Source organism: Hippoglossus stenolepis, chromosome 24 (assembly GCF_022539355.2).
Source record: "Hippoglossus stenolepis isolate QCI-W04-F060 chromosome 24, HSTE1.2, whole genome shotgun sequence".
NCBI lineage: Eukaryota > Metazoa > Chordata > Actinopteri > Pleuronectiformes > Pleuronectidae > Hippoglossus > Hippoglossus stenolepis.
The window spans coordinates 3,781,034-3,808,494 of NC_061506.1; the positions used below are offsets into that span (position 1 = coordinate 3,781,034).

General features: G+C 43.6%; 1 protein-coding gene across 2 annotated transcripts in view; it reads left to right on the forward strand.

The window, feature by feature from the left end:
• The window catches only part of zranb3 (zinc finger, RAN-binding domain containing 3), a 67,121-nt gene that overhangs the window by 23,761 nt on the left and 15,899 nt on the right, over positions 1-27,461 (forward strand). For both annotated transcript variants that reach the window (XM_047339085.1, XM_035149767.2), the window contains exons 9-16: positions 3,139-3,258; positions 6,573-6,692; positions 7,510-7,689; positions 8,100-8,276; positions 9,808-10,264; positions 14,637-14,951; positions 19,359-19,513; positions 25,360-25,464. In XM_047339085.1, the coding sequence (XP_047195041.1) occupies positions 3,139-3,258; positions 6,573-6,692; positions 7,510-7,689; positions 8,100-8,276; positions 9,808-10,264; positions 14,637-14,951; positions 19,359-19,513; positions 25,360-25,464 (1,629 nt within the window). The remainder of the gene's footprint in view (positions 1-3,138; positions 3,259-6,572; positions 6,693-7,509; positions 7,690-8,099; positions 8,277-9,807; positions 10,265-14,636; positions 14,952-19,358; positions 19,514-25,359; positions 25,465-27,461) is intronic.

Here is a 27,461-nt window from a genome sequence, read left to right on the forward strand (position 1 = left end):
CAACCTCATGCCCTATACGTAGCAAGGTGAAAATTCAGAGGAGCATGAGACTGAAGTTTGCTGACCTAACACGAGAGTTTCTCAATTTTTTAAAAATCTTTCTCCAAATAATAGTCAATAGTCAGGAAACAGGGTTTGTGTCCTGTAAACGCTCCTCCTGTTTAAACCGACTCTTCTGATTGAGTTTCCAATGGCCGTGATAGGGGGATAAAATCCATTAATAAAGTTTATCTGAAGTTATTTTCATTTTCCTTACTCTGTATAGCGGCCTTGGGTACCTTGAAAGGCTCTATATAAACCTAAGTTATTATTATTACAATGTGTGGCATCAGCAGTCTGGGGTTTGACAAATCTGATTTATATCTTCAGACGTTTTTATACCAAATTCTGTTTGTGTTACTGTCTCCTATTTGTCACACTGACAGTTCATCAGGGCGGCTTCTTTTATTCGCCAGTAACCTTTGTCTGTTTGTCACAACTACAAACGCTTCCCAACTCAAACCATTTGTCATTACCATTTACACAACGCCCATAAATAACAAGGGGTGGCCCCCTGATCGGAATGTTTTGTTCTCGTTTGGTGATGATGTCTGAGAACTCTGGCAATCTGGGCAAGATTAATAATTCTGCAGTTTTCAAACATGAACTCCAGGAAATGTCTGACCCGTTCATGGTGCCCCTCCCATCGCCAAACTGGGAGAAAACAGGCCCCATTACATCATTAGCGCCATTATTGACATGTGGTCAGCAGATCTTCTCCGAGAAACGTTCCCCCGTGTGTTAAGATTCCAAATATTCTTTCCTCTGAAAACACAAAACAACAAATACAACCCAAATAATAAAGCTTCAAATATGGAACGTATGTTTTCTCCATTTTCACAGTTCAGGAGAAAGGTGACTTGATGGCACAGCATCACGATCAGAGCGCTTGTCCGACCCCCTCGGGGAGATTTCACAGGAAAGCATCGCCATGGTAACAGGGCCTAATGGTCGCCAGTGAAAGCACTTAGACAAAGTAGGGAGTTATAACAGAGGTATTATTTAGTTGTGTCCAGCCCGGCATGATTACACCTTATCTCAAAGTTACACACCGCAACAGCGTCTCTGTGATGTTGTTGCTATGGAAACTCCGTCAGCTCTCAGCTTGAAGAGACTTGTTTTTTTTTTAATGAGAGAGAAATAAGCAATGTGGGGAGGTGGCCGGATGCATAGAGTATGAGGAAGGTTGGGATCAGAGCAACTGGTGACGAGGTTATAGCAAGTGTTCACGTTTCCGCTTCCTTTTTCCACCTGTGGTCAGGTCCCAGCTTCTCTTATCTTGATGCTAAGAGGTAGTTCCTGTAGTTGAGTCAACATTTCCTCCAAATATCGTATCCCTCTCCAATCATCTTCCATGTTCCAGGGCTGGCATTCCTCTCAATTAGCCCGACGCCCTCAGCCATGAGGAGCGTGGCCCCTAGGTTAACGAAGACCGGAGATAACCACCGAATCCAATCATCGACGCGCTACTTGCTCAGCCTGCCTCCAAGCTTGGATCTTTTTTTGTGCCTGGCGTTGTTTGCTGATTGGATTTCTGCTCAGTTTAGCCTAACACCGGACCTCCTTTCATTACAAAGCCCCCCCCGCCCACTCGCCCACCTCAAAGCCGATACCGCCGGCCCAGCCTCATTTCCTCTTCTATCGGTTTTTAGAGTCAGGCACACTGTCTTTACTTCAGAGGAAAAAAATAGGTTCTCTCTTCTTCTCTTGGATCATCGGGAAGGGTGGAATGGTGTGATAGATTCACACATCTATGTCACTCTGACGAGCGTCACGGCCCCTGCCCGCCTGCCAGTCTGCCTTGCGACGGAGCTGCCAAACGCCTTTGGGGTATTTTTATTGCTTTACCCGCCAAGCATCTGCTCCCAATTACCCAGAGAGGACAGCTCTGATGCTGGACTTTAAAGCAAGCTAACGGGCCGCTTCAGACAGCCGAGAAGTTGGTGCACTAATTAAACTCAGCGGAAGGAAGCCGGTGAAGCCAGGCCGTCAGTAATGAGGACCCCCCAGATCAGAACGGGGTCGGCAGGCCTGGCGGAGAGATTCATTATCAGGCGCATTGGCTAATTATCAGCAAGGCAAAGCAGAGGTTCTCCCACCAGAGCAGGTGTGATGGCTGCAGAGGTTGTCAGGTTGCAGGAGGTGTGGAGATTATAAGTGTGGGATTCACACCGTGGAGAAAGGCCTGTCTCCAAAACCGTCTAGTAAGGGCTCTGTTCAAGTCAAATCAGACCTCGGTATTTCTCACTAGTTGGTGCTATTCTTGGGAGCTTTCTGGCCCGGGGCTCTGAAATGAGCCGAGCCCGGCTGCTCAATGACACGCTCATACAGCACATCCTCTCCAGCTTTGCAGCCGGTAGCGGCAGCGGCCACAGCCATCACAGTGTGATCGCCGGGCAGCAGTGCACGGTGAATTGATAGATACGGATACCTGCAGGGTACAGTTAACTCACTCGCACTTCTGCAGCTTCCGTGCTTTTTTGGGATTGTTAGCCTCACGCTGTCAATCAAGGTCGGACGCTTCGGCAGAAACAAGCGCGATGCTGTTAAATCTGGGCTGTGATGTTTATCAAGCATTGTTACCTCCTGACTTCATAAATAAAACAAGACTAACAGGTAGACCAAATGCCAGGCATCAATAAAAAAAAAAGGCTGGAGTGGAGCGCCTGAGAAGTAGGATGTTTGTTTTAATTAAATTAGAAAAAGGGCTTTATCTTTTCTTAAACGATAGATTCTGGGATTCATTAAATCGTCGGATCCAAAGGGGACATTTCTTGTATGTGGTGTCGACGACCCCTTCCCAGAGAAAAGGAGCGCACACACCAATCATATCTCCAAGTTGTGACTTATTGATTTGCTCTCACTATCTGCGAGCTGACAAATGCGCCCCAGTCGCTCTGTGTGCTCTATCCTTTTAAAGTCTGGATCCCTGGCATTCAATACTGAATCGATCACACAGAAAGGATGCCGCGGTGATTAATTGACTTCCTCACTGATCTAGCTGATTCCTCTGTGTGCGGTCGACCAGTGAAGTGATGGATTCAGTGGCTCCCTTTCATCTGTGTCTATTTCTGTATGTGCCTGTTTGTGTGTGGCCAGGCGGGAGCTGTGAAGGACTACATTAAGATGATGTTGGAGGCCGAGCAGCTGAAGTTCCTGGTGTTCGCCCACCACCTCACCATGCTGCAGGCCTGCACCGAGGCCGTCATCGAGGCCAAGGTAACCTCAGGCCGTCCACACGATACTGGATCCTCTTACAAACACACGTTAACAGAAAAAATGATTCACTGTACATTACGATTCAGCTTCTCCTGTTTTTATCGCTATGGTAACTGTCTCCAGAAGGAACAGATTCTTCCACATCACTCACACAGCCTCTGAAATCTTTGGTCTCCCCACCCCCAAACTTTTTGGATCCTAGTTAAAACCATCTCTCACCATATCACACAGCCTCGTTCATCCCTTTGTCCATTTTTCATCCCTACTATTCTGATTAACAGGCAGATACAGGACGCTACGTCTTCATCAAGTTTCCACCCCTCTGCCACAGCAGCTCTGAACACAATACCCTTCTGATTACAGGGACACGCTTATCTATTTATGGATGTGTGCGTATACATATGGATTTACATGGACCTTTCTATGTGTGAGTGTCTCAGGGAGGACGGATTTCTCTAAATTACCAATACGTGGACAATGCACATAATTAGCCCCCGTTGCACTGCTGGAACTTCACGACACATCACATGTTTCCATCGTGATGAATTCCTGGAAATAAATTAAAACTCATTTCAAGTTCCAGGTGCTCGCAGAGGTCGACCATAGCATCTGAACTAGTACCCCCAAAAAAGAGTATACAGTTATTGCAGTGGCCAGAAATAAAAAGACGACTCAAGATTATAGAACAATAAGGATCACAATGCACGAAGTGAGGCCATGGAGTATAAATAAAGATGGACGATGCAACTCCACTTCCTCCCTCTATCCAGGAATGAAGCTAAAATATCCGACATTCCAACATTTGTAAAGCCCTAATTCTAAATCTATAAATCTAGATTTGACAGTAGAGTCACTAAAAGGATTTGGTGATGAATGGATTAGCTTTGAATTTATTAAATTGTATGTACATGTACATTGATTTAAAGCAGGAAAATGTAAAATGCGAAATCAGTTTTAATCAGCTGAGTCAGAAAGAAATCAGCTTCCTGTTCCTGTGCACTTCACCCTATACAACAAACTGCTCTTAAAAAGTTTCTTCTCACCTTCAACCTCCAAGACTGGGTAAAAAAACCAGTCCTAGAATTCATGTTAGTGTTGCACTAATCACTTAGCAACAAGAGGGTTTTACATGCTTGATATTTCATTCTGGCATAAATGTTCATTTCTGTCATTTCCATTTAAGAGATTCGAGTTGTTTCCAGCTGCACAGACCTGAATTGGCCATTAAGGGTAACCTGGAAGTACTAAATGTGCAGAATGTGTTCATATTTCACTCCTGCTTCCTGGATAACCAGAGGTAATTGGGCCCTTACTTGATTTGTATTCCTTCGTCCATAGTCCCGCTGTGTTTATAAGTCAAATCCCTGCCATCCATGATTAACTTAGACAAAGTGCTGAGCTCTAAGTTAGGCTTGTGCTTCAGCAGGGGAAAACACAGCAGATGTTAAAAGTCATGAATTATTTACGTCTTCCACTTATACACTGAAGTCAGGTGCAATATTTAGATAATTACAAATTAGAATTTTTAAACACTGGAACTAAAGTTATTCTCTTAATCATCATCTGAGAGCGTCACGTTTTTTTCTTCTCTTTCCTCCTCAACTGTTCCTCCTCACTGAGAAGAAAGTAAACTTTACTTCCACAACTCATCTGCAAAGCTGCATTTCACAAGTCATCACAAGCAAAAGTCGTCGCTGGCAACCTGTGAGAGTTCAAGTGTGTGGTTGCGTACGTGTGTGGCACAGGGGTCGAGGAGGTGTTGACTGAACGCGGTGCAGCGGTACGACGTGCGATCGCACATTACTCCGTGACACGCTTGTTCTCTGGTTGCATTCGCACTCGTCAATTAACAGAGACGGGCTAAAAAAAGCAGCGACAGGCAGGGCGCCGTGATGAGAGGTTTGTCAGAGACGAGTGAACGCGCCGCTCCGATCGCATGACGCTGTCGCACTTTCGCATTTCTCACCAGGTGTCAAACGGGTTGGAAGGTTGTTTAGGGAAGTTGTGAATTTGTTTTTGAACTAGCAAATAAAGTGCACTAAATACAAGACAAACAACTTTTGTGAGACAGCAGATGATTCTAAAATGTAGCTTTTCATTAATGATAACTTGATGTTTGCTTTTATGATTTCGTCTGGTGAAGCACTTTGCAATTGTTTTGGAAAGAAAGTGCTACCTAAATAAAGTTGATTATTATTATCACGATTAGTTCTGCGTATATTTGACATTTTATTTTTTGCCCGAAATGTCAACCAGTCCTCTGTGGTCTCTCGCTCAGCACGGTTCTCCTTCATATTCATGCAGTTACAGTTACATTCACACGTGGGAGCGGCGCCGCACACAAACACACTCTCCCACCGAGGGCCACCGAGCATCTCCGCAGGAGCGGCGAGCCCGAATCAAAAAGAGTGCGGCCGTGCATTAGCAGCACAGTGAATGTCAGGTTCCAGTTCAGGTTTAATGATCATGCAAACCACCGCTGTCTTTGTCTGGCGTCACATAATGTTACAAAATATTGTGTTAGCGCCTCCACTCAAAGGAGCTGTTTTTATTGAACGCTACCGTTTCAGTGTTTTTCTATTCATTGCATTCATTCACACCTCATGTCATTGAAACATCTGCAGAGTGGAAAGCGGGATAAAATAGAAAAGCTCATCTCCTTTAGTGTTCCAGCACCAGCTTTTTAAATGGGGACAATACCATCCCTACCATCCCTCGCTAAATGTGGGAACGTTTAAATGGGAAGTTCAAACAACCTCAGTTACATTATCTACTCCTGTTATTTGCATGATCCTTCCTGAGATGCATGTGTATAAAGGAGAGAGGTTCACCCCCGATCATAGCCAGATCCAGGCCAGTACAGCTGCGACAAAATAATGTAACATCTCTCTTTGGCACAAAAGACCTTGTTTGTCCGGCTTTGAACATTTTGAATTATGTTCTTTATTTTGCTCGAGAAAAGGTTGAATCCGTAACAACTTGGTTTGGTGTCATTTTTCTGTATTTGTTTGTTTCTTTGTGTGTTAGCAGGATTATGCAAAAACTACTCAACCGATTTCCGTGAAAATTTGTGAAGAGATGGGACATGATAAAAGGAAGAACCCGTTAAAATGTTAACATCCAAATTCACTGTGCTCATCATGCAATTGTCAAAGCTTTACCTGCTTTCTTTTGAAAAGAGGCGCAAAAAGCTGAAAGCCTCTAAAAATCAACACCTCATTCACAGACCGCCGTGTTGCAGGCATCACTACCTGGTTTCACCACTGTCATCCATCTTGAATTGAGTTTTCCATCTGTTGTCTCCGCTCCGTCAGGCCGGTTACATCCGTATCGACGGCAGTGTCCCGTCCTCAGAACGAATCCAGCTCGTGCACAAGTTTCAGAGCGACCCTCAAACCCGGGTGGCCGTCCTCAGCATCCAGGCTGCCGGCCAGGTATTTACTACACACACATTTATACATCTACATACTTTGTTGCTTGTTGATCACCTCAGTTTTTATCAATTCATTTTAATGTCTTCCAATGATCATTATCCCCTTTCTGTTGTAACCACTGTAAATATATCCTGCAAATTCACAGCACTCTGAAGTCGCCCGGTCACACTGAATATCCTGGAGTTTGTCATTGAAAAGTTACTGTATTTCATAAACAACAAGATTCAAAAGCGTTAAACAAAATGTAAATGTAAATTAGGTGCTTAATTAATTTGTAATTAACCGAAACCCATGAACACAACAGTTTCCTACGGACTGGCAGAGCTGCTCGGTCATTATAAGAGAACCTAATAAATACCGTTGTTCTGTAATGCAACAATAAATGTTCTAATAGAGTCATTTGCTGCGTATTAGCAATAATGACAACTGTTATTGGTTTTAATGAATCATAATCAAGTAGAAATAAATTGTTTTATTTACTCTTAATAATAAACTTAATAAACTCCCTGACAGCCATTATTCTGAGTGACTGAATATGTGCAGATATGTGATGCATTCCAGCCAAAGGATATCGGCACTCGAAGCAATTAGCATCTAATGTTCTCTTATCAAACCGGATTTTTTAATCAAATTAAATTCCATTGCGGTGGTTAAATTATGTATTTTTGTTTTCTGATTTGAGTATCGTGTGTGTGTGTGTGTGTGTGTGTGTGTGTGTGTGTGTGTGTGTGTGTGTGTGTGTGTGTGTGTGTGTGTGTGTGTGTGTGTGTGTGTGTGTGTGTGTGTGTGTGTGTGTGTGTGTGTGTCCGCTCTCCAGGGTTTGACTCTCACCGCAGCCAGCCACGTGGTGTTCGCCGAGCTCTACTGGAACCCCGGTCACATCAAGCAGGCGGAAGATCGAGCCCACCGCATCGGGCAGACGGCCTCGGTCAACGTGCACTACCTCATCGCCAAGGGCACCTTCGACACCGTCATGTGGTCCATGCTCAACAAGAAGGTGACGTGAGATGAACTGTGTGGCGGCAACAACCTCTGATCTGTATTTCACCAGTTAACTGTTGGTGTCACATTTAACGTGGATAATAAATCCCTGAAATTGGACGTGATCTCACTTTTATTGCTCCTGTATTGATCAGTGGCTTCAGTTTGTTTCACGGGCGATAAATTGACACAGCTTCACACACATGTCTCCTGTATTTAGCTGTTTATAATGTATGCATGCATGGATAAAGTTTGACACGTCTGTGAAATTGATTTGCAAATAAGAACAGGCTGCAGGGATTTTAATTAATAATCATAGCTGTTATGATTTGTAATTAAAACTGAATTATTCCACACAAACGTGATGCAGCTCATTATAGAAGCGACTTTGATAAACAAGAATCTGAATTTTCCCACGTCGCTCAGGAAACGGTGACCGGCAGCACGCTGAACGGGAGGAAGGGGTACCTGAAGGCCGACGAGGGGGACAAGGACAAGTGGGAGTTCCTCAACTTCGCCGACGCGTGGACGCCGAGTGAGATGGTCCTGTCGCCGCTGGAGGGAAACTCAGGGGACGGGAAAGACGATCTGTTCTTTTCTCATGTGAGTCAGCGGGGAGACGTCATCACAAATTATTTTACCCCTCTTATGTTTTCAGTGCTGTTGTCTTTCTCTTCGTCTGACGGCAGGATTACTTAAAAAACACTTAAAGTGTCTTGATCGCCCCCTGATGGCTGGCGACAGTACAGGTTAAATACCCCGACCTTCTCCTTGTTATTGTGTACGACATGGACCAAACTAAAAACAATTTTTCTCCAAGTTGGTTTCAGTCATTTTAGGTCGTTCTTATCAAACTGATGTTTGTTCCGTTTGGTTTTAATTAGTTATTTGATGTTACAGAAACAGGGTGAAACATAATGAGACTGACTCACTATTGTATTTGGTGCTAATTACTTTTTCAGCTCTTCGTGCTAAATACTGAAAGTTTTCACTATACGGATATTTAATAAAAGAACATTTACGTTCCATTTTCTCTTTATATATATCTGGAGACATGTACACATGTAAAAATCGTATTCAGATACACATTCACAAATCTCAGTACACAAACATATACATAGAGATACGGTATCACATCTTTCTACAGACATTTGTGAATAATACTGTTCCAGTAAAACCTCCATACCTTAAAAGCTGAAGGAGCTAGAGTGTGAATGAATGTATATACTAAACATACCTTAAAAATCATGAACCATTTGAAATCTAGGATTATATTTGGAGTTGAGTACTCGTGGCAATCAAGGCAAGTGGGTATTTTTCTCGATGACTAATCAGGAAAGAAAAGAGTTTTTTTTACAGAATTTCCTTGAAACATTTGCAACAACCACATCAATCAAGACTTCATTTGTCCTGCAGAAGGCCGTCAGTCACTCACAACATTGACGTCATCGCTGCAAGAAGAAATGAGAAGTTCTTATATTACTGAAGTCAAGGGGGGGGAAAGATGTGAGGAACTTTGCTGGTATGACAGCAGGCGCTAACGTTGTGTCTTTAGGTCCCTTATTCACTGTAAATACCAAATATTGTATTTAAGAGTCATGTCCAGTAAAAAAGAGAAAAACAAAAAAAACAAATCTGCCAATACAATAAATGCAGGTAAATAAATAATGTCCCACTGGCACAATGTCCCCAGTAAGTTGTCTCCGTCCTCCTTGTCTCCTCCTGTGTCTTCACCGAACTGAAACACACAGTATGACATACTTCTTCTTCTGTGCCTGCTCCATATTCAGTGTCTGTGGAACCTACAGAACCTAAAAGTCAGGTTTTCCCCCTGTGCTGTAAATCTGTTTGAGAAATGATAGCGGAGGAATTGCCCCCTTTAAACTAAATGTTACATCGTGTAGTAAGTCGCACAATAAATTGAGGCTGAACCTGTAACTAACTGAATCTGAATATTCACCTGTCAGCTGCTGAAATGTGCAAAGCTACAGTGAGTCAGAGATCACTCGACATGAACTCCGGAACAAACTGCTCTGTGACAATGATGATAAAAAGGAATTCATCACCATGTTGCTTTATCTTAACTTTGTGCTATGGAGAGTAAAACTTGAGCTTGCATCTTTTTTTTTCGCAGTTTGAAAAAGACAAGCAGCATGACATACGCTCCTTCTTCTCCCCGAGCATGGAGAAGAAGAGGAAGAGAACAGGAGATGAGGAAACATCTCCCTCCATCTCTTCAGAGACGACTGCCCCACCGGCCGACAGTAGCACGAGCTCGGAGAAGAGGAGAGAAAAGTCCCAAGCCGCCACCACACCTGACCTGGACTTCTCCCCACAGCTGAAGAGGCTGCGCACCCAGCATCCCAGCCCGAGCCCCAGGTCTCGGTTTGAGGGGAAGAGGAGGTCGGCGGCTGGGGGGATCGGCGCCGGAAGCCCACGCTCCCCGAGCTCCTTCATGGCCCCGCGGAAGCTCTCGGAGCCCGGGCCTTCGACTGGGACGTGGGACTGTGGGTCCTGCACCTACTCCAACAGCAGCCTGTTGCCTTACTGCGAGATGTGCGAGTTCCCGCGCTCTTCTTCTGCCGCACCAGGTATGATTAGGAAGCAATGAACAAATAAGGACAAATCATCTAATCTATCCTCCACTAATGTGTGTGTGCGTATCTGCCCGTGTGTCCCTCTCATTTTATCCTTTTTATTAATTCAAAAACCACTGTTTGCAAAACACACGAAAAATGACAATAATTCCATCATCTCTTGTTCTGAAATGCAGCAAACGAAGCTGAAATCCATTCATTGCATTATTTTCCCTCCCGTCAATATCAATCGTAGCAGTCTGTTGACATAATAGTTTTGAACAGCGTTACAGATTTCACCAGATGGAGATGCATGATAGCGAAAAGATGGAGGCACGCTTGCCAGAGTCTGAAATAGCTCTGTTAGGAGAATATTGTCTGTCTCTCGCTCTCTCTCTCTCTCTCTCTCTCTCTCTGCAGATGACAAGGACACAGCATAATTCTCACCTGTCAAATAGAGAGGGAGAGAGAGAGAGAGAGAGAGTGCAGGCGCCTTCTATTGCTGCGAACGAACTTGGGGAAAAGTTGAGCCGGCTCGAGCTGATATCTCTGACAGCCTATGATTGTATTTTGCAAGAGGGAGGGGAGGGAAGTCGTTCTGACCTGGCAGGCTGCAGGTCCACGCTCTTTAGATGTCTGAGATGCATCAGATCATCTCGGAGGCATCTTAAAAAAAAAGTGTACGATAATTCTGATGGAGGTTCGGCAGCAATAACAGTGAGGCAGAGTGGGTTTTAGTGCTTCTTTTAATGCAGGCTGTGTTGATATTAGAAGCCCTAATAAGTCAGATAAATCGATATATATCTTCACACCTTGCTCCTGTTTTTACGGCCAGACCGTTCAATACATATAAACATGACGAGACAACATGCAGACCAAAGCCCTGTCTGAAGAAAACAAAGATCTCAAACTATGATCTTGAAAATAGATCGAGGCGCAAAAACATCACAAAAACAAAAGAAAAAATTGTAATATTTACATATGAAAACGATCTTTCCTCTTCCCCCTGTTTACCCCATCTATCTACCTGTACAATAAACACTGGTGTGTTTGCGGCTTGGTCCAGTTGAAGTGAGGATAACACACTTAAAAAAACACTGTTCAGACAAGAATAAACACACACACTCACACACTTTTCAACAGAATTCATCCCTCACACACACACATTTCATGCAGCAGATGCTTGATAACTATTCGGCAATCACACCCTCTTCTTTGTCACAGGCGGCTCTCTGCATTCACAGCAGCAGGCCGTGTCAGCTCACTAGACGCAGGGAATTTAACAACCTGCTAAATCTGTAAATGACAGACTGTGCTGAAAAATAACAACTGTATTTATGGAGATATCTCTCAACTTGGCACCGCAACACTCGGCTGGTGGAAAATGCAAGAAAATAATCAGCTCAGAGCCCCGTAGCACAACTTGAGAAATGTTATCGCTTCGGGAGCAACAGTTTCTCACAACAGATGCAAAGGAAGCTGTGACACCGTGTCACAAGTCGTGTCACAAGTCGTATCACTGGTATTAGGAGGTGTTGCAGGAGAATCTGAAAATATCGGCACGTGATAGAACGTCAGAGCTTCGTGTTTAATGTAACAGACGAAAATAAAACAAACCAGCAGCTGTAGAAGAAGAATGCAGGAGGATATTGGTCTGTTTGTGCCGGAGGGAAATTAAGAAATTAAAAAGGAAAGAAAGATTTTTAATGATTTGATGAGAAAACGTTGGAGCTGGATGTGGGCAGGAATGTCAGGTTAGAGGACGGCTGCCAAATGTCAAAGTGGAGAATTGAGTCGCTGGAGATCACTTTGCCTGATTCCATTCTTGAAATCCATGATAATTTTCGAAATAATTGATCTTAAAAAATCCTAAAAGTGAAATCCAAAGCTTGACAGCGCTGCCATGAGCAGAGTTGCTGAGCTGTAATTGGACACTTGCCTGTTTGAGTTGAGGAGTTTATCAAATGGTAAAAGACGTTTATTGAAAATTTTGGAGACGTCCTTGGATAGCTGTCGTTTTTTTTTTTATGCAACTCGTTTGGACCATGCGATTTAAAAGTTGGCTTTTCTTTCACCATCACTTCTGATACTTGAATTTATTTTTATTAAATTAATTATCTGTGTGGCACAAGTTTTTACATTTTTAATAAAAAATTATCAATTTATTAGGAACCAATTGAATCTTGTGCTGCACTGTTGGTACTGTAATTACTTTGAATAAAGCTGTCGTGGATTATCGGCTCCTTATAAAGCGGTGTCTTTCTCGTATGAAGAACCCAGCATGAGATCGTCTGGGTCACACCAACTGGAAAATGTTGTGCAGTTTGCGCAGCCCTGTGACATTCCTGCAACTGTGCAGAGGGATTTCCTGACAGGAAGAGGTTCAGGAACATTTGGGAGAAACTGACTCGGACATTCTCGTTCCCACATACAACCTCTCTGGAAGATGTCAGGGAACTGTCCAGGCTTCAGTGCACGTCTGAGAGCAGCCCGTGCGACCGGGTTTACCGCCTCAGGTGGTTGAACCAGGGCTTTCGAGTTACTGTGTTTGCAGCTTTTCTATTTTATTTTATGGGCTGAGAGCGTGGGCATGGTTCAGTCCTTTGGCTCTTTCACCAGAAGACCAGCAATTTCTCTCTCGGCGACTAGTGTTCGAGGAAGAGGGCAATTTGTTTTTTCTCCTGGCACTCAACAACTCTCAGCCAGCACTCTACCTCGTCCTGATGTTTAGTATGTAACAACAGAATGGAGTTGAATGAGCACCCAGTGCTTTCCTGTTCTTTGATATGTCTTTGTCGCCGACTGCAGCTGCTTGGCTCCCTGCAGACTTCAATAAAAGCCTCTCCTGCTTTATTCAGTAGGAGGTTAAGTCACTGGCTCATACATGAACATGGGATCACAGGCTTTTCGAATGTATCTGTGCGTAGTAGTATGTTTGTGTGTGGGTGGAACCTTATCCAGCCCTTATAGACATAATGGGGCTCTTACTGCAGGGGCCCGGGACAAGGGGGTCGACTGGTGAAGTCGAGGCACGGCCCTGCAGGATTTCCCCCGTTAACGTCTTCCTCGGAGGGGACAGCTTAACACAAATTGAGCCGTCTCGCTCGGCTTGTTAGTGAAGGGGGGCAGCGGCGGGGCCAGGAGCCCGGAGACTCGGATGACATTTGAGGGAGCCGACTTAGAGGCTGGCCTTTTGAAGAAACAAGCCACAGAGAGGCGGGATCACTAATTAGCCCTCTGCGTCCCCCAAGTCTCACAACTTACTGTCTTGTTAGATTTCACACCTCAAGTTCAACAATAATGTGAAAAGGATAAGATTTAAATTTAACGAGGAAAGTCGGGAGAGGAAATTGTGCGGCGCTCCCCTCTTGAAGAAGTTTGTACTGACCGAGTGTGAAACTTACATCTGTCTGTTAATGTTATCTTAACATCAGTGCTGGTGCCTCAGAACATGACTTTAAAGCCCCATTTTAAAAATAATTTGAAGTCTATGAACGGTAATGGCTTAATCCCTGCATTCATTAACATTTTTGTGGCTTGGATTTCTGCTTGACCTTAACAGAATTACACCATTCTGCATGAATAAGAATCAGCAGGAGTGGAGGTGCAGAGGGAGCTTGATAGACGGGTCTACAAGGTGCCGTAAGCCTGTCCCTTTTTTTACAAGCCAGATCTACGATTGGCAGTCGGCCATTATCAGCTGTTCGAGCAGCACCCGGGCGCACAGATGCAGCAGTCACCGATCGTTATTTTGTTTGTATTTGATTGCGCATGATGCAGACGAGCAATTAACAAAACAATGTGACACAAGCATAATTCATTCTCCCAGCAAATTATATTGGCTGTTTGATCCGAGAGCTGGTGAGAGGAGGGGGTGGTGGCAGGCAGGCAGGTGTTCCATCTGCAGCTCTCTGCTTCGCTGCCGACATGCCACTGAGCAACGACAACAATGTGCAGTGCACACCTCCAGTTAGAGGTCGACAGGCAGCCGTCAGCCTGCAGATAATGTGATGATTTGAAAAACACACCTTGGATAATGTTTAATGCGCACTCTAAATGATAAAGGTTAACATCCTCCCTAACAGACGTGTGTGTTTACACATTCCACGACATCCATGCTAATGTCTTTCCATCTCACACAATCACATCCCCTAAAATCGTCAGTAAAGGACTTACGACAGCTAATAATATCACTAATGAGCCATATTGAGTTTTACTTTCATGTCGGCGCTCATTTTGTCACACTGGCACACTCCTCAGATGATGGATATCTCACTCGGGAATGAAACTCTTCAAAGTCTGATTAGACTCTGCAACTCGGCCAATAAAGTGATCTTCATCTTTCTCTCCCTCTCTCCCTCTCTCCCCCTTTTCTCTGCTGGCTCAGAGCCACCCAGGCCTCAGCAACCCCCCTCAGCCGAGAGGGACCAGACGTGCGTCGTCCTCTCCAGCTCCGACAGCGAGCCGGAGCTCAGCCTGGGAAAAGCCCAGCCTCTGAAACCCTGCAAAGACAAACAGAGCAAGGAGGAGGAGGAGGAGGAGGAGGAGGAGAAAGGGAAGGATGAACTGCTGAAAGACAAACAGAAACTAGGAGAAGCAGAGGAGGAGGACAAGCGGCGGCTCAAAGGCAAACAATCAGCGGGAGAGCGAGGCGACAACGTCGCTGGCGGTGGCAGCTGCCTCCCCCCTGACCACACACCGGGTAATCCCACCTGCAATCTTCTCCTTTTCATATCTAGGGAAATTGACTGGTGCTTCATTGTCACCTGCCCATCTAATGCTGTTTAATATCATCACTTCAAACCAATAAGGGACCATATCTCATTCCATATGGGGCTAGGCGTTATTATTCTTACTATTATTAGTATCTAGTTGGGCATATTGCCTATTTCTGCACTCAAGAAGCTCCAGAGTGCAGCTTGTTGAATCAAGTGACCTGCTTCGAGTACCAAAATACACACAATGCTCGATAACTGTCCAGTAGGTAACTGATGAGCTCCTGACTGGCTGTTTTTAATAAAGTGAGCCGGTGTCTAATTACATAAAAGGCACAGGTTCCCTCCGTGCAACCTGTTTTCCCCGTCCACTCTGGTTATATGTGCACATGTCTGCGAGTCTCTGAGGGACGTGAAGAAACAAATTCCCAATTACACAGTGTGTAATATTGCAAATTAAGACCTCTGTGTTCAAGTACTTGTGTCTCGAAGGGATACACAAAGCAATAAATTGCGCTAATTACAAAGAACTAATTACACCGAGTGCAATATGAAGAGCTCTAAAAAAATTGCCAGACTAGCAGAGTCTAAGAAAAGCCGGTGACCTGGGTGTTGCCTCTGAAAGCAGGCAGACATTTTGGGTCAGAGTTATTGAAGGATGAAACTGAGCTGATAGCAGGTACTTAACATGGGAATGAATATTGCCCGAGCCATTTAAGTTTTAACAGGCAAGCTATCAACCCCTACTCCCCTTTAACTTCCTGAGATTAGTGTGCAACAACTTGGCACATTCCTTTGCCTCTCTCTCACACACACACACACACACACACACACACACACACACACACACACACACACACACACACACACACACACACACACACACACACACACACATACTTTGACACCTATTAGTGCCCGGAGATTGTCAAGTGTTTGATTTCATCATCTCAGTAGCTGCATTTTGGATCCCTCTGCAGCCCCCTGCAGTGCCTTGCGTCTGCCCACACTCAGGCCCCGAAAAACTCTATAAAGGTGAGCAAAAAGGCTTTTCTTTAGAATAAAAGTACTTTCTTAGCCTTTTTCCCACCAAGGCAGTGGGAGGGCTGGTTCTCAAATTTCTCCACATTTCGACAGCCAAGGAATCAGAGCTTCTTGGACGGGAAAACTGGTTTGTGAGGGACAGCAATGCTTTGCTGGTCTTGAACTAAGAACTGCTCTGAGGCTGGGAGGCAGGATTATTGTTACTATCTATCTATCCATCTGTTCGTCCGTCCATCTATCTATACATCCATCTATACACCTATATATACATCTATCTTTACATCTATCTACTGTATACATCTATCCACCCATCTATACATGTATCATCTGTCCGTCCTTTAGCCTTGTTGGTGGTTAGTGAGTTTGTTAGTCACATGCCGTTGCCAGTCTGTCTCCGACAGTGTGGGTTTTAATATGAAACACAGCAGTTGTCCAGTAAAAGTGACCTATGGGGTCAGCAGCGGTGTCTAATAATTTTCCTCCACCTGCCTGTGGTTTTAGAAGGCAAACCGCAGCGCTGTCGGCCGCCCCCACCTCTTGATTGCTCTGAGATTACTTTCCTCACTGCACAAACAGGCAATCACTCCCGCTCCACCTCTCCGTCTCCCGCCCTCCTCGCTGTCTGTCGCTCCGTCTATCTGCATGAGCCAAACATTTTAAAAACGCGGATACACGTTTTTCTCGAATGTTAGTTCAAATGTTTCCAGCAGCATCAGCCGCGCCCGGGCGTCTTCCCGTTTGAAGAGTGTGGGATTTTCATATCTTTTTGTTTCGATCCTGCAGAAGATGAGATGACTCAGTCCAATTAGGCGTTGTTTTCTTTCTCTCACAGTAAAATAACGGATAATTCCCTGGGGGTGTTCTGAAGGCACTGTTCATACTGTGTAAGTGACAGTCTAATAAGACGGCTTTGTAAGATGAATTGCCCCCATTGTATAAATGGCCCACTTAATGCTGCTGGCGCGTTCCACCACTGCAAACTGGGGACGTAGTGGTGGTGGTGGTGGTGGTGGTGGTGGTGGTGGGAAGGCGCGCCTTCAACAAATATAGGGTGCACATTGCTGAGCTGCAAGGTTTCACAACAGATGAGGAAGGACAGATATATGAGATTTAGTGAAAATCTATCGTCCTGAGAATGTTTTGGTTCCAGGTTTGTAGATCTATACTTTTTGATATTTCCAGCAGCCGCACGTGCTGAGATCAGAACAGCGTGTGCCAGAGCCGGGGAAATTACACCTAGAAGAATAAAACTGAAAGATGTGGACGTTGTGCAGCATAGGTCAAGAGGAGGAAATGACTTGTTACAATGATCTCAGCGTGAAACAAAAAGATTTTTTAAAACCGTATTCCATCACAGATATTAGCCAAGTCAGTGGTGGAAGCTATCATCAATTCTCAAATGTGGGCAGACATTTTAAATATGATCCACTTTTGAGTTTGAGGCTGTAACAGTGAAGAAGAAAGAAATGATTGGTATTAATCAGTGAATGAAGCAGGAGCAGAGGGGGTGAGTCTGACGGGCAATAAATAAATGAATACAAAACATACTGTATTATGAATTTATCAAAAAAGACAAACATAACAGAAATATTAAAGGATGATAATATAATATATCATTGACTGTTAGATCATGTAGAGCTTCCCAACTGTTTAACAGCTGCACCTCAACATTAAATCTCTGTTATCTTTTCAAAGTACAGACTTTTGGCTTCATTTCTGGATAGTGGGAGGAAATGGAGACGTGTCGTCCATCTTTATACAGAGTCTATGGTTCAAAGCAGTTGTAATCTGGCTTTCTATATAATGCCATGGTACCTTAAAGTTCAAATGTATGGCTCATTTGGGCTGACAACCTCAGGAGGGATATCTTTGTTCCAGTATAACCACCATAGACCTCGTCCAGGTACATGGCTGCACTTGTTCCACGGAAACAGTCTTGTCCCAGACTGTGTCGCTATTTTACTCCATTATCAAGCCAAATGGACACACACGCACACACACACACACACACACACACACAACACACACACACACACACACACACACACACACACACAGACACGCACGCACGCACGCACGAGACAAGGCAGACAACTGGCCACACGAAGTGATTTAAGGCAAGTATCATCAGAGTGTTATAGGTCATTGTCTAAATGAAGCGTGGTCGAGCAGCGGCGGTCTCATTTCCACCGCCTGACCTTTTCTTGCTCGGCGCTGGCAGGATGAGCAAGCTACACAGCTGACATTAATGACCCGCTATGTCTTTTCTCTCCCTCTGTTTCTCTCCTCCTGTGACTGTCATTTTATCACTCTCTCTCTCTCTCTCTCTCTCTCCCTCCCTCCCTCCCTCTCGCTCTTTGACTTTCTTGCTGTTCTTCCCGTTGTTCAGCAAATTCTTGGGCAAACTTGTGAAAAATAATTTGGAAGGTGTCTGTCAAAGAAGTGGGCTGCAGTGTTACACAACAAAGTGCGACTGAATAAAGAGAAATTAAATTTCTGCAAACGTCCTGATCGCACTCAGGCAGGTTTAGAACAGGCACAAGTATCCACAGTGTTTAGATCTACACTATGTGTTGTGTTATCAAACTGGAGGGGGTGTTAGTCGATGACGTGACTTGTTGCCTTTGTCAGAAAAACAAAGCATGACTCTGCAAATGCACGGCTCATTTTTTTCCGCCTATTATTAAATCAGAAACCTGAAACTGGTGATCAGGATGTGGTGTGACTGACCAATCAGGTCCAATTTAGGGAGACATCCTGTCTGTATTCCAGTCTGCTCTGTGTGTTCAACACTGACAATACGGCACATAAGAAATGAATCCTGACATGGATACTGAGATAATTTATTTAAAAACAAAGAATAATTAAAGATATTAGTCATTTTAAGAACTTTTTGTGGACAGAAATTGAAAAAATATGTATTTGTGCTGCTATTAATTGAAAAGAACCAGGAGCAGTGAGTCGAGATCTCCACATGAAAGATGGTACGAGGGAAAATCGACTTTCATTTCTATTTATATGAAAATGTCACAGATAATTACTTCAACATTTTCATTTCATATTGTAATTATTTGATTCTCGTATCCGAAACGCATAAATATAGGATCACACATTCAGACCCGTAATGCACATGCATACTCATTTCACACGATCTGCTAAAAATGTCATATCTTCTCAATATTGTGTTCTGTGTAATTACATTTACAAGCTGCCGAAGTTTAATGTCTCTGCCACCCATTGCATCACCGGCCGAGCAAACACGGGCACCAATAAAGCTGTGAAAGCCAATGATGAGCCGATAATATGTGCTCAGTGCGATATTAATCAGCCTCTCCTCCTCCTCCCTGCAGACCGGAGAGCCGCCGCGTGTTTGTCTTCTGCTGCTGATGCTAATGACGACGATGAGGACAATGATGGCGATGACGGCAGCACTACCCGTCCCGTCTACCCGGGCTTGCAGTTCTGCGCCAGCCAGTACACAGACCGAATTTATCTTTACTCCAAGGTACTGCGAGAGATTGATTATGCATATTTAATCACGCTTGGACTCAGAGATGTTTTACTCATGCTGTTGTGAATAGATGATGCAGGAAATGCTGGAGATTGTGGGACACTTGGGGATTGTGTGTGTGTGTGTGTGTGTGTGTGTGTGTGTGTGTGTGTGTGTGTGTGTGTGTGTGTGTGTGTGTGTGTGTGTGTGTGTGTGTGTGTGTGTGTGTGTGTGTGTGTCGATGCCAAAAAGCAGCAATGTGGCAGTTTGGTCAATACCAGAGTAAGAAAAAAATCAAATCCATGGCGAATGCAAAATGACGTCATGAAGCAGAGCGAGATCACTGGAGTCGTCTTCACCACGAGGTCATAGCTGCAAATCATGTTCACAGATGAGTTGATTAATCTAGGTTGTATGTATTCTATCATTAAAAATCAAGTTTCATCACAGGTACAACAACTATAGATATAGAATACACATCTTTAGTCAGTGGAAAATTCCACATCTGCACAAGTCTGGTGCAATGATACCGCAAACGAAAACGTGCTTTTACCGTGCATTACCTACTATAGCTGTGTATTGTAGGTACATTGTAGGTAATGTATTATTTTTGTATCATATCAAAGCTGCACCAGGTGATATTTTCCTGCAAAAACCCAAGTCTGTCTCCAAGGTCTGTGTGATTTCTCCTTCCATTCACCCGTGTATGCTTCTCTTGTGCTGCAGTGTGACACCCTGTGACCTGGTTGAGTTCACGCTATTATAATATCACGTGTTTTGGAACTAAATATTCTTGCAGCCATTTATAAAGAAGCCAAAGTGCAGAGCTATCCTCTGCAGTGTCAGGAAACAGGAGCTCTTTCTACTTTCTAAATGAAAGTCAGAATTGTCTGATGTGATAATCATTTCAGGTCTCAAGGCAGTAAGAATAAGTAAAGCTGCACAGGAAGGTGGAGTTTTGATACTTTCACCCTCCTTTTTGTTCCTCGCCAGCTTGTTCCTGTCATATTCAGCTGAACACTGAACAAAACATAATTAATTCCTTGTTTTTTTCTGAAAGGGGAAGTCTCTCTGAGATCAAGATCTCTTTGACAAGATTGAGCCGTGAACAACAATGCGGTTATAAAAGCAAGAGACGTGCTGTTCTGTCACACGTTTCCAATTAGCAAACAGGACGGATGTGAGAAAGTACACACAGACGTCATTAAGAAAGTCAAAGCTTAAGAATGAACGAAAATAAAGGTGATTAAAACACCTGGAAATTATTCCAAATTCAATCTGTTTGGCACTGAAACCAACTGTGTTTAATTCACACTTGAAAAAAGCTGTGCAGGTATAGGTTTAGCACTGTATTAGAAAAGATGATGAATAACCTCGACAACCTTGATTAATAATCCTGTCTATTGCTGCGGGAACAAAAACGCTGTCTGAGTCAGTTCAGATGTTTTTCTTTTCTTTTTTTTCTGCCTCTGAGATTGATCGGGGGCTGTTTGGTAAAAGAGGAAAGAAAAGCTCTTTGAATCCATTAATATTCTCTCATTCAATACAAGTGAAAGGTTTAGGAATTACCAGAGGATTACCAAAACGATCGCCAAACTTCTCCTTGTCTTTCACTTCCAAGCCTCCTGTTTTTATCAGCTCTCAGGGAGACCGTCCACCACGAACCTCCGTCAATATATCTGGTCTTTTTAATAATGATTGAAATGATTAATCAAGATCATTTAAATTGTCACATGACGTCGGCTTGAGACTCATTTCTTGGCTCTTGGTGGATTTTGGTGCCAGTGGCCTCATTGTCCGTCTCATTCTTTCGATTGTTACCATATCTCAAAAACAATGTCAAGGTAGGAAAAACCACAACGGCCACAGTGGCAGGAGACCCCAGACCACTGAGGGAAGAAGAATTACATTATAGATTTACAGATATCCTCGAACAAGCTTTTATTAATTAATTATCAAAGAGCTGATGGAGACAGGGCAACAAAGGCCCTGAGCCAGAGAAGAAACTTCAGAGTTTATCTTAAGTAAACTGCAGAGAGTCCCTGGCTGAGCGCTTTGGTTTGAAGACTTCAGGTATTTCCTTCAGATGATCAAGTAAAATGTTCTTTCGGGTGCTTTTGCCATCGAGCCGAGACAAACCATATAATTTAACCCTGGTCCGACAATGACCACACTTGTGAGCATTCTGCGCGCTGCTCCTGAGTGCCACTCGCCAGCAGACCTCTGCATCGATCGCGTTGGGATACTTAACACCCTTTTGTTTCATTCATGAGGGATCAGGTTCCTTCCCCACTAACGTAGATAAGAGACAAGATGGTTTTACATAGAGAAGACCAAAGCACTGAACTGACTCGCCAATGGAATATTACCCTGATGGCAATAGACAAGTGTCGTGTACGCGTGGCTGAGATGATAAGCCGCGGAGATAAATGTCCCCCGCTGTCGTTTAAATGATAAACTGGAGGAATTCTGGCTGGAAAGCTGTCACGTCGGGATAATCCTGGACCAGCGTGTTGAATTCACACAGGGGGCCGCTCAGCGCACAATCAGGGGAAGATTTGTCACCGGGGATTGGACGAGAAATATAGAGAGTATTAGGAATTTTATGTCCGTTTTCTACACATCAAATTGTTGTTTTATTCAAGGAGTCAGGGTCCCTGCGTGCTCGGAGGCGGGGGGGGGGTTCACATTAAGACGGGGAGGAGCAGATGGGTGAGGCTTACCACATCAGGATACTCCTCGCACATGTTCTACTTCATTTGAAATCCTTTCCTGTGACTCCCCATATTTTGTGGTTCCCAGTATGACTTCATATATGACAAATCTCACATATAAATATATATATATATGTGTAGAATTAGCCACGAGCATCTAGTGAGTTGATAAGAGCCCTGGGTGTTAATAAGGTAATAAGTTAGTGGATAGTTTTGTGCAGAAACTGGTGAAAAAGTGAAGAAGAGCGCACACACACAGACACACAAATAATCTTTCACTATCTTCACTTTGAGACATCTCATTAGTTGTGACTGCGACTCACTTGCATCCCATGTTTGCTAACTAGATCTTGCATGTGAGTGTAAACATGTGGCACATGTAGTTAAAAAAGAAATGGAAATGTGGGGAGAAGTGCTACATGCAAACATCCACAGTCTGAAAAATTAATATTACTGGTAAATAAACCCGACGGGAGCCCTGGATTGCACAAAAAAATGAGAACGACAACAACGACAAGTTATTTTTTATTATTTCTTTGAAATTTGTCATTTGTTACTTATTATTGAAGTTATTGTTACCTGATTTTTAATGACACCTTGTGTTTAAACACTCATGAGCTTGGTAGTGTCGACGGTAGTATTCCTCCTCTCAGTGGCACCAGAGCTTTAATCCTGCTCCGTGCTGGTGCAGCACAACCCGCTGCACCGTTCCCCTGACTCCCCATGATATTTATTTTACCATAATCCAAATAAACACGTGGGCCTCTGTGCACGGAGGGTGCAGCACAGGAAAAAAACTTCCTGATGTTGATGTGTATCTCCAAATCCACGTGTCGGCTGCCAGTAGGTATTAACCTTTCAGACTTGATCCTCTCTCCTGTCTCCTGCCGGCCCTCTTCGTCCTTCATCTCCATTCCTGACTTCCACAAAGTAGCTTTCACCTAAATTCACTGGTCAGCTTCCTTTTGTTGTGGAATGTTTGACTGTGGTCTGAGTGACGTTACCACTGAGGGTCAGTGGCTGCTTGTGCTTCAAATTGTCAGAAGTTAGCGCTAATGAAGCTGTAATAGCTTTTTGCTTATTTTTCACAGGTGCATCCAAGCCGCCGCAGTATGATTATCTATAATCACAGTGAGGTACCTCAGGGTATATTGATTTTTTTCATACCTCTCATAATTTACATTATTTCTGGTACCAATACACGTATACTGTCAAATAAGAAACAGCATCTCCTAAGTGGTGTACATAATAGAATAAAGAGGAGAAAACTACAGAGAGATCATCGATGAGCTCCTTGGTTACCACAAGAATTACCATGGCAACCAATAAAGAATAAAGTGCGTCCAGATTACAGAACTTGAATGTAATTAGACTCGGCAAGTAAGTCATTAAAAATCTGATTGCTTTGCTGAAGAGACTTGTAGCGTCAGTACAAATTGAGCTACAGTGAACTGTGTTGCATGTAAAGGCAACAGCACTGGTGATGTAGCTTCTAATAATAGAGAGACTGCTGTTGTTCTACATGTTCCATACGAGTGTTCAGGCCTCATGTGCTGCACGCTGCTTATTACCAGGTTGCTCGTTGTGTGTTTGTTGGTTTGTTGACAAAAACTACTCAACAAATTTCCATGCAAGTTGTTGGTCGGGTGTTTTTGCTCATTAGCCCTGAACACAAAGTATAACCAAGGCTGTTCTTATTAGCTTTGCAGGTATTCTGCAATTTATCCACAATACTATTTATCTACAGGGGGACATGGACATTTGTGTCAAAGGTCATTCAGTTGTGAAGACATTTCACTTGAAACCAAAATTCTCAACCTCATGGTGGCGCTGCAGAGCCCATGTCGTATATCAATTAATGATTTAATACAGTTCAACCAAGTTAGTGGTTAAAAAACTTCTAATGCCTAAATTATACATGTTGTTAATGCTAATATTTTACTACAAATACAAAGAAAAGAATATTACACTCCAAATAATTATTAAAAGCACACAATTATATATGTATAGGCTATATAAAATACTGTGAAATGAATTAGCCAATGGCAAGTCCAGTTGAGTCAGAGCTGCAGAGCTCAGAATAAAGGGGAACCTGTTTGACTCATAAAGTTGATATTGAATTGTTAACATAAAAAAAAGGGCGTGTCTGCGATCGATGCCTCCTCCTGGGTCGGTATCCATGTTATACAACCTCAAAATTACCCTGACTCTTATTCTGGCCAGGCGACTGAAACAATAACTCTGTGTTGCAACAACACTGCGGCGTCACTCGCTCAGAAGAGACGCTGAACGAGGGAAACATGCGTGGTCGTGCTTGTGTTTGCTTTGATTGCACCAGTGAGTCAGCAGCAGCGCCCCACGTCTCACCAACTGTTTGGGCAGGAAAACATGAGGAGCCGGGCAGGAACCTCCAAAGAACACGGAGGGCCTGTGTGTGTGTAGTGTGACGGCGCCACTATGTACTTTTACTGCTCTAAAGAACCCCTGAGTGTGTTTTGTGGCTGTTCCTCTCTCTTTACTGTGCTAATGAGGTTATTTTGGCCCACACTATTGTGCCTCTTTTCTATGCACTTGAAGTATTTGTGATTTTGCTTTTTAAAAAAAAACTGACTGAAGATTCATCACTGATTCGTTTTCCATCAACTAATCATCTCTGTTTGAATTAAGTTTAAAGGCTTTAATTACCTGGTGCTATTTAGTTTCTAATGAATCTACAAATTATAAAATGATTTTGCTAATTCTCTTAAAATCAAAGAAAATTAAACTAATATGTTTCATCTTTTAGTTAATTGTCATTTACGATTATATTGTCCATTATAATTTACACCTGTTTAATCAGAGTAGATGTACAAGTATCACTGAAACCTTCTTTATATCTGCTTAAAACTACATTATAATGTGTTGTAAACATAAAAATAAATAAATTATACATGAGTCACCATTTGTGTGAATCAACCCCTCAGGTTCATAGCAACATTTTGTGTTTTTGTTTTTGTTTGGTGGAAAGAGAAGTTTGCCAGCATTAAAAATGCTCCACAGACGATCCAGAATAAATCTCAGACGATGATGGTGGTGTTAGCAGCAGTGGTGGAAACAAATCTCTCTGCTTAAGGCCGTCTTCTCCGTCCCTGTCTCCTCGTCTCTTAGGACGGTACCGCGTTGAACCTGAGCTTCATCCCTCTGGACATCAAACTAACCAGCTGGGACGAGCTGCCCGAGGCCTTCACACGGCGCGGGGAAAATCGAATACAGGTCTGTCCTTCCCGCCAGGCTTTATGTGTGTGTGTGTGTGTGTGTGTTTTGCTGCTCATGAATGTGTGTGGGTGTTCATGTGGATTGGAGTGTTAACATGAGGGAGGTGCTCCCAGTTTAATGTGTCATTACTGTACGAACGCTGGATTTCACTTCTAGGTTGTAAAATGTGCCAATATTTTTCTTCTTCTGGTTGATTACAAAGACGAGACTGGATTGCCACTAAGTAGATCGCATACCAGACACACCAGACGACACACACACTCATAGATATCAGTCGTCTACATCTGCCTGATTCTTTTCACTTCTGCATTATCATCTTTCTTAATTTGTACAATATCGCAACCTCCTACACCGTCGCCATGTTTGTTGACGTCAGATACTCTTGACTCTGTGCTGCCCTGCAGTGGATGTAGTGCTTAACAACCATGCAGACTTATAGGATGAGAGTATGTGGGAAGGGACGGTTACATCGTTTTTTTGTATGTTAGCAGCATAAATGAGCCTTTAAAGTTAATGGGTTCTTTCTTTGGCGCGTACCTCACACTCCCACCAGCTTTCAAGAAAATCAGTTTTGGCGTAATCCTGCTGACAAACAGACAAATAGCACCGACAACACAAACCTCCTTGGTGGAGGCAATAAATGCAACTGCATGAATCCACACAATTCCCAAGAAGACAGAAAATCCTGAATATCCTCTTGAGTGTAGTGGAAAGTTTCGGCTGCTTTGAGGACGACCTTAATTTACCTTAAAGATGAATTAGTCTCACTCGGATCCAGTGAGGTTGAGGCCATGGGCTTGTTAAAGCTAACAGATGTGTGTGTGTGTGTGTGTGTGTGTGTGTGTGTGTGTGTGTGTGTGTGTGTGTGTGTGTGTGTGTGTGTGTGTGTGTGTGTGACTGCCATGTGAATCTAATCACACCTCCGATCATGAGGAGGAAGATCGGGCAGCGCTGCACCGGGATCCCTGACAGATAGGTGGAGTGCGGCCACCCACCTCCACCACTGCAGAGCCTGGAGGAGGCGGGAGGAGGGTTGAAGGAATTATGGGTAAAGGGGGGATAGAGGGGCGTTTTGGAGGTCTGGGCAGCCAAGGAGACATGCAGAAGAAAAACTGCAGTTTTATGAGGGTCGTTAAAGGAGACGGCTCATCACCTCAAACGACCCCACACGCCAACCAGCAAATATTAAATCCTGCAATCCGCCGAGCCGCTGACAGACGCCTCACCTATCACGTTGTTTATGCTGGTTTGTTGAACAGAGGCGTGAGTTGCATCCATCCTCTGACCCATCACTTACGCCCCGTTACACTCCCATTGTCCATCAGAATCAATACTGAGCAGCAACACGTCTCGGACCGGGTGGCAGCGGCGCGTAAACTCAACTCGCACTCAGTGAAAACCACGGAGCCCGAGGCCGCTCGAGCAAACATCTCTGAAATAAAGTCATGGTCAATCATTATACAATTGAATAATAACAGAATAATCTATATTTCATTAAAACATGTGCTTTTTAAAGGAATGAGACAATGCAATCTGAGCTGCTATGCAGACTGTGCATTTATGTGCTCCTGGGAAGGTCCTTTTTCCTTGAATTGTCAAGTTGTTGCTCTGATTCGGTCTTTTCATGTGCTTTGAAATCGAAATCTAGAAAAAAAACCCGTTGGCTGGAAGCAAAATGTGTTGTATTAACGTGCTTAGAGCGTTTAAACAACACCTTGACACCTCTTTCCAATATTTGCATGATAACAGAGAGCAGAGAATAATTATTAGGTGTGACAGGTATATAAATATATTGTGTCAAATCGCCTCTGGCTCCAAATGTGCAAGATGGCGTTTGTATTTGGATATTTTAATAAAGTAAAAGTACAATGATGTGGCTAAATAACATGTTTAATTGTTCTTTGACAACCTTGGAGCACACAGGACTGAGATATTTTGGATCAGGCTCTGGACACACACATGTCATACTTGTCAAAAGGATCCGTTCATTGTTG